General features: G+C 35.0%; 1 protein-coding gene across 1 annotated transcript; it reads left to right on the top strand.

Moving 5' to 3' along the window:
* Nucleotides 1-433: 433 nt before the first annotated feature.
* LOC127735451 (uncharacterized) lies at nt 434-7,814 on the top strand. Its single transcript, XM_052245618.1, has 2 exons — nt 434-469; nt 6,028-7,814. Exon 2 carries the CDS (start codon nt 6,670-6,672, stop codon nt 7,699-7,701), a length of 1,032 nt encoding a protein of 343 aa, XP_052101578.1. The 5' UTR covers nt 434-469; nt 6,028-6,669; the 3' UTR covers nt 7,702-7,814.
* The last annotated feature ends 3,239 nt before the right edge of the window (nt 7,815-11,053 follow it).

The following is an 11,053-nucleotide window of genomic DNA, read 5'->3' as shown; positions in this document are numbered from 1 at the left end:
TAAAATATTAAATTTTAAGAAAATGCCGTTTATGATCTCCAGGTTTATCGATACGCGGGAACAGCCTATGGTGGCAAAAAGTTGTAATTATACGCGAATATTCAAGAGTCATAAAGAGGGCTGAAGAACGAGATTGTGTCACACTCCTTGAAAATATCATGTAATTTACTAATTAGTATTTGACCCAGTTTACATAATAATTGATGCCTACCTATTTGTTCCGTATTCCGTTTCGCCGTTTAGCAACACCCCTATTTGTTAACTATTTACGAGATGTGAAAAAAACAAAAGTGTCATGTGACCGATACCGGCTATTGACATTGTTCTGAAATAACAAACAAAAACGCAAAGAAAAGCAAATGTTAATTTGACTTTCCGTGCATATTAAAACTTGTACATAGTTGTCACGTGACGCGTGTTTACAATTCGAACATGTGACATGTCTGCTGGTTTCAACATTTTTTATCAGGTAAGTACCATATTGAAACGGTAATATTTTAAGGAATACACGTAATCTAAAAATTAAAGAAATAGTTTATTTGTATTAACATCGTTTGGACGTAAGACTATATTAAACTCTGGTGGCGGACGATGTCTTGGAATATGAATTTGTTGAGGGGGCGAAGACGAAGCAACTTTTGGAACAGGGTGCGTAAGTATTGAACGGCGAACTTGTACATCCTGCACAGCCAAACGGATGCCCCACTTTGGCAAGGGCTTTACTGCCGGTCGGAGGAAGACCAATGGTGACCATATTTCTATTCCCCAGTCACCCTTGTGGTGCGTTCATAGTAAATATGAAGCCTTTTCCTTGCAAGTAATGTGTATTCGAAGTTTTAGCTGCTTTGTAAATGTTAGTATGGTTATTCTGATTTTGAACTAATCACAGAGAAAAGTAAATTTGGTAGGGGAACTCCTGTCCTAAGAAATGTATATTTCAACAGTTTTATTAAGGAAATACATTCACAATTGAAAGCCTAGTTAGGCTATTTGGATTTCCCCTGTTTACATATTTCGTGAATGTAGTTTCAAAGGGGTTATCTGCATTTTAATTCCCTTCCACTAATTTCAGCTTCCAAAGCACTGTGCTCTTTTAAATATCTGAACGGAAAATTTATTTATATTATGCATAGACACAAGGTAAGCGATAAAGACACCTTGAAGACTATATAGCATGTTTTGTTATCCATATAATTATATTACCAATCTTAACCAAACCATTTAGAAGAATAAATATAAGTAATCACTTGATGAATATTACTCATTTCATACGAAAAGCCAAGCCAGGAGCCTTTAATTCAGTGGTTGTCGTTTTTTTTAATTGTATATCATATTTGTTTTTTGTTTATTGTTTTGTACATAAATCAGGCCGTTTGTTTTCTCTTTTGAACTGTTTTACATTTGTGATTTCGGCGCTTTTTATAGCTTACTATGTGGTATGGGTTTTGCTCATTGTTGATGGCCGTACGGTGACCTATATTTGTTTACTTCTATGTCATTTGGTCTCTGGTTGAGAATTGTCTCATTTGCAATCATACCACATCTTCTTATTTTTGTACGATACAGAATTATGTGCAAAATTTTTATCGTATGATAGCATCAAAACTAAAATGACATAAAGTTTAAACAGAACCGAACAGCAAAAAGTTGTGTCAATATTCACTGTGTCTAAACTACCCCGGCAAAAAATGTTTGGACTCGATAGTATCTAATGTCCGGTACGGTGACGGACAATCAACAGACAGAGAAAAGGTAGAATTTCTGTTTATTTATTAGTTTTTTAATGACATTGAAGAATAAACATACACATATAACTATTTTCGATTGTGTAATGTAATATTTTCTACAACCGTTCTAGATTAATGGAGAAATAAGTAAAAAGGCACATGAAAATGGTGAATTGAGTGAACCTTACTACGAATTTGTTTAATTTCTTTTTAAATTGTGTACATTGTACGGAAAGAAAAGTACGGAAAGAAAGATATTAACACAGAGATTGCATGGCTAGTCACTATGAGCACCTCAATATTTGCATTTCTGTGCATGAAACGAAAGAAATGGGTCATGTCAAAATGGAAGGACCCTGTTTCGTCAATGTTGTTTATTACACAAGGGCCCTGTTTTGTCTCAGTATAGGACCCGGTTTTGTTTTGTTTTGAAACCACAAATTTATGAAAAGCTACGTTAGCACGGATCTGGACATTGCCCATCGGAAGAAATTAGATATTTGAGTCAAAAAGATGTCATAAAGATGTTATTGCAATACAAACATGTGTTAAAATATATTTCAAACGGGAACTTTTCGAAATAGGGAGTAGACATTTTTGAATGCTTAAAACGTATACCTTATTGATCTTATCTTCGAACTAAGTTTAAATGGAAATAAATACTTTATATCATGTTCTTACATTAATTCCTTATGATAGAAAAAAGAAGATGTGGTGTGATTGCCAATGAGACAGCTCGTCACAAGAGATCAAATGACACAGAAATTAACAACTTTAGGTCGCCATACGGCCTTCAACAATGAACAAAGCTCATACAACATAGTCAGCTATAAAAGGCCCCGAAATGACAAGTGTAAAACAATTCAAACGAGGAAACTAACGGTCTAATTTATGTACAAAAAAATGAACGAAAAACAAATATGTAACACAGCAACAAACAACAACCACTGAAATACAGGCTCCTGGCTTGGGACAGGTAAATATATACAGAATGTGGCGGGATTAAACATCTTAGCGGGACCCCTAGGAAATTGGTATATTATCATTTTTGTTAAAATGAGCATTGAGCATGGCATGAAAGAATTATTTCTTTTTATAAATAAAAGTTGGTTTGCAACATTATCACGTCCAATATATTCGTCTTCGTCTTCATAGAACATCCTATTTGGCGATTAAAAATGACAATGAGACAGCTTTCCATCAGAGACCAAATGACGTAAAAGTTAACAAACATAGAACACCGTATGGCATCCAACAATGAGAAACGTCCATACGGCATAGCAAGCTAAAAAAGGCCCCGAAATGAAAACTGTAAAACTGTAAAAAAAAACAACTAATGTGGAAACTAACTACCTAGATTTATGTACAAAATAAAAAACGAAAAACAAATACATGTATGATATATAGCAACAAAAGACAACAACCGATTTACAGGCTCCTGAATTCGGTACTGGTACATACAGAATGGCGAGGTTGAACGTGTAAGCCCCCCACCCATACCCCCAACGCACCCCCTCCAAAAAAAAAAAAAAAAAAAAGTGGTATAACAGCACAACATATGAATAAACTATAAAATTTAGTGAGTTGAAAAAGACTTAACTCATTTGATTACAGAGCTCCTATAGTAAATATGCGATTGGCGGCTGTCTCTGTTTTTTCGTCTTTTATTAAATTTTATGATGGTATACGATATAGTTACATTATATCAGTTGCGGATCCAGGGGAGTAGAGGGAGTACGCCGACCCCCCCCCCCTTTTAGTGGTTAGAAATAATTATCATGTTTTTTACGATTTATATATGATTTTTCATTTAGCATAAAATCGTTAAAAAAAATTTCCCCTTGCTACGCTCGATGGTATAAAATCCGTTTATGAATACGCCCCTTTCAAAAATCATGGCCTCGGTCCGCCCTTGCATATTGACAATTTTAAACTTGAACAAATTGCTTAAATTGTAGAACATTTGTCAATGTACGATAATCATTATACAATGAAGAGATAAACCTATATATAATAGTTGTACTATATAGGGCAGTTGTTAACAACTTGATACTAGTGCATTAAAGAATTTGTTAATGTTTAAAAAAAAAAAAGAAAAAAAAAGAGAGATAAAACATCGTTTATTTATAAAAATTACTAATCAAATAATCATTATTGCAATTTCCGGATGGCCTAAGACTTTTATACTAATTTATACTTAGTATTATTGTAACAAGGAGGGGTAAACAGATTTTTAATGCACTATTATTGTGATCCTTTGCGCCGCATGGAAATTCCTTTTCTTGGGCGATTCTGCATGCACATACATTTATCCTATTCTCTTGCTTTATAATGAACGTTTAGTTTTAGAATATTTATTTTCAAACGATTATACTGTCGTCCTTTTAAGTAGAGCGGAACACTAAGATAACCATCTTGTTGTCCCAGAATTTCACATATCAAATGTGCGTCCTTAAATTTTCAAGGCCGTACACTAATTAAGTTTGAACACTTAAATTTACATAGATGATATAAAAAAATCTAATTCCGTTTCAAAACCTTCATTTCTTTTTAATTTTTCCTTTTTTTTTTTATAGAAAACAAAATTGAAATTTGCTTTGTTCTAATATAGCAGGAATTCAAGTGTTTACGGATTCAAAAAGGTTATAAGTTATCCTCTGAAAGAAAATGTTTTTCAAAGATCCCTCAAACTGCTGTTGAATGCCATATTTTAATTTTCGTCATGCGATTATGCATTATTTTCTATGACAAAACCGGGTCTGCTTTGTGAAATTTAAGGACAAAACCGGGTCGTACACATTGACAAAACCGGGTGCTTCAATTTTGACATGACCCACTTCTTTCATTCCATGCACAGACATGCAAATGTTGAGGCGATCATAGTGAAAAGTCTTGAAATCTCCGTGTTAATATCTTTCTTTCTTTCCGTACAAAGTGCTCAATTTAAAGAGAAATTAAACAAATTCGAGGCAGGGTTCACTCAATTCACCATTTTGATGTGCATTTTTACTTATTTCTCCATAAATGTAGAACGGTGGTAGAAAATATTACATCACACTATCGAAAATAGTTATATGTGTATGTATATTCTTCAATATCATTAAAACAACATATAAATTAACAGAATTTCTACATTTCTCTGTCTGTTGATTGTCCGTCACCGTACCGGACATTAAATACTATTGAGTCCAAACATTTTTCGCCGGGGTAGTTTAGATACAGTGATATTGCTTGAGGGCGGTACTAGTTTAGTTTAAGTGCAATGTCGTTATTTTTAAACCGAAAAATTATAGTCGAGATGTACCATTCAACAATGCCAGTGCCTAAGTACTAACTACTGGCGGGTCGTAACCGCGGCAACTGCATTCCTCCATGCAGCAGTGTGACCGACCAAAAAGGTACATGTAGTAAATAAACGTAAAATGTGTTTGTTTTAAGTGCACACGACAATATTTTTGTAATAAACTGCATCAAGTACGTTCGAGATTTTTACTTTGTAAAAAAAAATCGAACATAACCAAGCTCACTGAAAAGGAACGATTAAAACTTTTTAAAAACCTTCAAAGTTTAAAGGGTTAAAACAGAACAACCAAACCGTCCAAACTTTTGCGGAGGGCTGATGCCACTTTAAATTTAGCACGATTTCATAATTTGAAAACTGATTGTTTTAATCACAAGTTAAGATTTATATTGTGAGATCCGAATCACTGATATTATCCATGTTTCTAGATTAACCTTCACCAGGTACGCACGAGAAAAAAAGTTTTTTAAGGCAAAATTAAAAAGATAAAAGAGAATACAAACCTAATTGTCCGCAACTGAACAACAATTTGATTTCTCTCATTTTGTTTTGATCTGAAAATTTAACTGTGCTGTATTAAGTCAGATAGTGTTATTTTCATAATCGGGACTTGCCTATACTTGCCTTAGCCAAAAATCGTTAAACCATAGACTCCGTAACGATTTTTTTTCGAGATTTACCTGTCATATAAAGAAGATATGATATGAGTGCCAATGAGACAACTATCCATCCAAGTCACAATGTGTAAAAAGTCAACAATTATAGGTTAATGTACGGCCTTCAACACGGAGCCTTGGCTCACACCGAACAGCAAGCTATAAAGGGTCCCAAAAAGCCTAGTGTAAAACAATTCAAACAGGAAAACCAACGGTCTAATCTTTATAAAAAACGAGAAACACTTATGAACCACACCAACAAACGACAACCACTGAACACCTGTCATGTTCATTATAGAACAACGAGTGAAACACATTAAATGTTACATATTTTTTTCTTCAGATTTGAAATGGCAAATTATGATACAAAATTTTGTGGCATTTGTGAACAAGAGCATATGAATGAGCCTGCTGATGTATGGTGTCCTGAGTGTGACGAAGCTTATTGTACAATCTGCAAGAAACACCATGGTTTTTCAAAGTTGTCCAAACACCATGAAACTATCAAAATTGAGGACTACTTCCATTTGCCGTCATTTCTTTTGTCAACAAAACATCAATGCCATGATCACGGTTCTCCGTTTGAACTTTACTGCAAGGCACACAATGCACCATGGTGTGCATTCTGCATGAACGACACACATAAAGAGTGTCTCCAATTTGAACCTCTGAAGGAAGTAGTAAAGGATATTAAACATCTATATTTTCCGTCCTCGAACAATTACTGGAAAATGTGATATCAGACATTGATTTTTTAACCGAACATACTTCTAAAAATCTCGCAACTATTGACAGCAAGACCAACGAATGTTTGGAGGAAATAAAACAAAAACGGAAAAAATTGAATGACCACTTTGACAAACTGGAAGAAAAGCTAGAAGAGGAAATACTTTCACAGAAAAAATCTACTGTTAAGCACGTCGAATCTATCAAGGCTGAATTGCACTCTAGAAAAGAAAATATTATTGAAATAAAGGTAAATATTATGAAGATGAAAACCTTGACAACAAACCTTCAAACATTTTTTGGTTTAATAGAAACAGAAAAAGAGGTTGCTGCACATGAAAGCTATCTGAATTCCCTAAATGATTCGGAAAGCCTTCTGCAAACTGAATTTAGTCTTAACACATCAGTCGTCGATGATCTAATGGTACACTTCAAGTCTTTTGGGCAGTTGAATGTAGATAAAATACAATTTAAACATTGTTTTAACACATTAAAGAAAGATCAGGCCCAGTTGAACGTAAAGTTACCGTCATCAGTAGATAAAATAAAGATCAGTCTGAGATTTACAGCAAAGTTGGAACTTGAAAGTGCTTACCTTACTGGTTGTGCAATCAAACCAAACGGTGATTTTCTTTTTGTTAATTTAAATTCTAAGAAGCTGCTTACCTGTAAGAGTGACGGGAGTAACGTACAAGATCTCGTTACATTTGAGACAGCTCCAACTGATATTGTTTTCCTACCAAATAAAGACGTTGCTGTTGTTAGTTTTAGGGGCCGCGAAATAACATTTGTCGATCTATTACCAAACAAACAGATGAAAAGTATCAAAATTAAAAGTTATGGAATTGATTTTATTAATGACAAACTAATTTCATCATCGGGTAGTAAAACAATTCATTGGCTTGATATGCAAGGCGATGTTGTTTCCGAATTATGCTTGAAAACAAACTCATACTATGTAACTGCAACGAGCACGTGTGTATATTGCTCCGATTATAACAAAAAAGCAGTTATTTCTTTTGATTATACGGGCAAACAGCTGTGGGAATTTACACACGAGAAACTTATCCAGCCTCTAGGTATAACCTCTACTCTCAATGGTTATATATTTGTAGCAGACAGAGGTTCTAAAAATGTTTTCCTCATCTCTCCAGATGGTTCTGAGAGCATCATAGTCCTCAGTTTCACTGGTTCAGGACCAAGAGGTATACATTTCAGTAGTAGCAGGAACGAGTTGCTGGTGACTCAAGAATCTGGCGATGAAGTATCTCTATACGATGTACAATTTTAGTTTCGGTTCTATAGATCATTTAAGTGCGGATAAAAATCCTTTCTAACATTGTGCTTATACATTAAAGAAACATTTTTGTCATCAGTAAATAAAATAAAAATAAGTCTAAATTAGCATCAAAGATACCTCACTGATTGTGCGATCAAACTAGCACGTGGTTTACTTTCTTGTCGAGCCTGCGACTTTCGTCGCAGAAAGCTCGACATAGGGATAGTGATCCGGCGGCGGCGGCGTTAGCTAACGTCTTAAAAGCTTTGTATTTTAAAAGGTGGAAGACCTGGATGCTTCATACTTTGTATATAGATGCCTTATGTTACGAAGTTTCCGTCTGTCACATGTCCATTGTCCATGACCTCATTTTAATGGTTCAGTGACTACTTGAAAAAAAAGTTAAGATTTTTTGTAATGTTAATTTTTCTCTTATAATGAGTAATAGGATAACTATATTTGGTATGTGCGTACCTTGCAAGGTCCTCATGCCCGTCAGACAATTTTCACTTGACCTCGACCTCATTTCATGGATCAGTGAACAAGGTTAAGTTTTGGTGGTCAAGTCCATATCTCAGATACTAGAAGCAATAGGTCTAGCATATTCGGTGTATGGAAGGACTGTAAGGTGTACATGTCCAACTGGCAGGTGTCATCTGACCTTGACCTCATTTTCATGGTTTAGTGGTTATAGTTAAGTTTTTCTGTTTTGGTCTGTTTTTGTCGAGCCTGCGACTTTTGTCGCAGAAAGCTCGACATAGGGATAGTGATCCGGCGGCGGCGGCGGCGTTAGCTAACTTCTTAAAAGCTTTGTATTTTAGAAGGTGGAAGACCTGGGTGCTTCATACTTTGTATATAGATGCCTTATGTTACGAAGTTTCCGTCTGTCACATGTCCATTGTCCATGACCTCATTTTAATGGTTCAGTGACTACTTGAAAAAAAAGTTAAGATTTTTTGTAATGTTAATTTCTCTCTTATAATGAGTAATAGGATAACTATATTTGGTATGTGCGTACCTTGCAAGGTCCTCATGCCCGTCAGACAATTTTCACTTGACCTCGACCTCATTTCATGGATCAGTGAACAAGGTTAAGTTTTGGTGGTCAAGTCCATATCTCAGATACAAGAAGCAATAGGTCTAGCATTTCTGTGTATGGAAGGACTGTAAGGTGTACATGTCCAACTGGCAGGTGTCATCTGACCTTGACCTCATTTTCATGGTTCAGTGGTTATAGTTAAGTTTTTGTGTTTTGGTCTGTTTTTGTCTACTTATCAAATCCTCTTATAAGTTCAATACAAATAATAGTGGCGAAATAGTGGACCATTTTTCAGCAGCAGGCTTGTAAAAATATCCCACTTTTAATTGTTATCGATTGAATTGGCCCGTTATTTCTCAAGACACTTAGCTTCTTTCCAGTGGCTTAGCTTCAAGTAAGGCAGTGAGGTAACTGACTCATTAAATTGTTGACCAAGAAAATAGAAAAAAAGGATAAAGAAAGAAAGATTTGTGTATTCCACAAAAGATTGAAGATTCCAAACATTTGACTACGCCGAGTCAACCCTTTATAAACGTATTCCTCATTATAAACTTAAATAAGAGTAAAAGTTTCATTCCAACTTTATATCATAAAACGAAAAACGTAAATATCTTGTTTTATAGGAACAGACAAATTATACTTGAAAAAACATCGATCCAAACATTATTTAAGAACTATGTCTATGTACCGTATTGGTGCCCAAGGCGGAAGCAGGTCTAGTAACCGCTCGACTCAGTCCGTCCGAAAGAAAACTTTTCTTGGCTCCTATTGAAGTGAAAGATTTTAATATTTAGACTGGGAATAATCAGTTATGCTTCGGTATACATGTTACCCCAATCAATTGCATGCAGCGACGGAGGTCCAGACCCGGTATTGGTCTTGTTTAACCTCGCTTATATAGGTTTCACGATAACAAAGTAAGATGGATTTTACTATTATTTTAGGTCCCTTTTGGGCATATAGCTCTTTACGCGTTTCATTATTAATACATCCTTGGTTTTAAAAAATTTGACTTTGAGCGTTCCTGGTGAAGGTAAATCCAGAAAAGCGCTTCGGAAGCATACAATTATAAACTGTTATTTCATTTTCAAAAAATTAAAGATAAATTATCCGTAAAAAGGAAAGAATATATTATGGGGCAGTAACAATTCGTAGGTCGAAGAAAAACAGACTACGAGACGACATTAAGAAAAACGACGAAACACAAATTAAAAATAATCCACAACATTAAACAGAAAAATTAAGATTGAACAACACGAACCAAACAAAATAAGCAGGATGAACGTGGGTGCTCTGGAAGGAAGGTAAAACAGTCCCTGCTACACTAGTGGAATAATTAGATATTCATTGAGAAAATTTACATAACAATGTGAAAGGCTTTATTATCTAAACATAAATACAAAGAAAATTTAAAAGACATATACAAACGATGATCGAATGAACATATCAATAACCGTAATAGCAGTTGAAATAAATAAAATCAAAGGAAAGTTATAAGACTTCAAATTACACAAACTTAAAATAAAACAAACCCCAAGATTTTAATATGCCCCACCTAGGAGCATTATGTGTTTCGGTCTGTGCGTCCGTTCGTCCGTCTGTCCCGCTTCAGATTAAAATTTTTGGTCAAGGTAGTTTTTGATGAACTTGAAGTCCAATCAACTTGAAACTTAGTACACATGTTCCCTATGATATAATCTTTCTAATTTTAATGCCAAATTAGAGTTTTGATCCCAATTTCATGGTCCACTGAACATAGAAAATGATAGTGCGAGTGAGGCATCCGTATACTATGGACACATTCTTGTTAATAACCAGAATTACAGTTGGTGTACCGATGTCACTTTAACTGTTATAAGTGGAGATACAAACTAACCAATAGACGAATGAAGTCATCCCCGTACAAGAGCACTGACTTGTACTACCTCATGATTTGTAGTGCACTAGCGGTGAGTGGCATCGACCCAATATTCCTATGTAGTGGCGAATTCAGGGAGAGGGATTAGAGGAAGTATATCCCCCTTTTGATCTGAAACAATAACATCAGTTTTGACAATTACGCTTCACCCCTTTCCTCAGACCCTGAATCCGCCCTGCAGTGTGTGATTTCGATGCACAATAAGTGGCATTTCAATCAATTATTTCTATCAATGTTGTAAAAACAATAAGAAATTTTGCAATAAACCAAAACAGAAAAAAGAGGGTTTCAAAACCAGTTGCCATTTCATTTTTTGTGAATAAAATACCAGTCCTTCAAATGATTACTGCGTGCCTCGGTTGTCGTTTACATAGGATAAAAACTATCTTGTTGAGTACATATTGATT

Source organism: Mytilus californianus, unplaced genomic scaffold, assembly GCF_021869535.1.
Source record: "Mytilus californianus isolate M0D057914Y unplaced genomic scaffold, xbMytCali1.0.p SCAF_3, whole genome shotgun sequence".
Classification (NCBI taxonomy): Eukaryota; Metazoa; Mollusca; class Bivalvia; order Mytilida; family Mytilidae; genus Mytilus; species Mytilus californianus.
This window is presented reverse-complemented; position numbering and strand designations above follow the sequence as displayed.

Coding starts and splice junctions, on each gene's coding strand:
- LOC127735451 (XM_052245618.1), top strand. CDS start 6,670: ATGAAGATGAAAACCTTGACAACAAACCTTCAAACATTTTTTGGTTTA.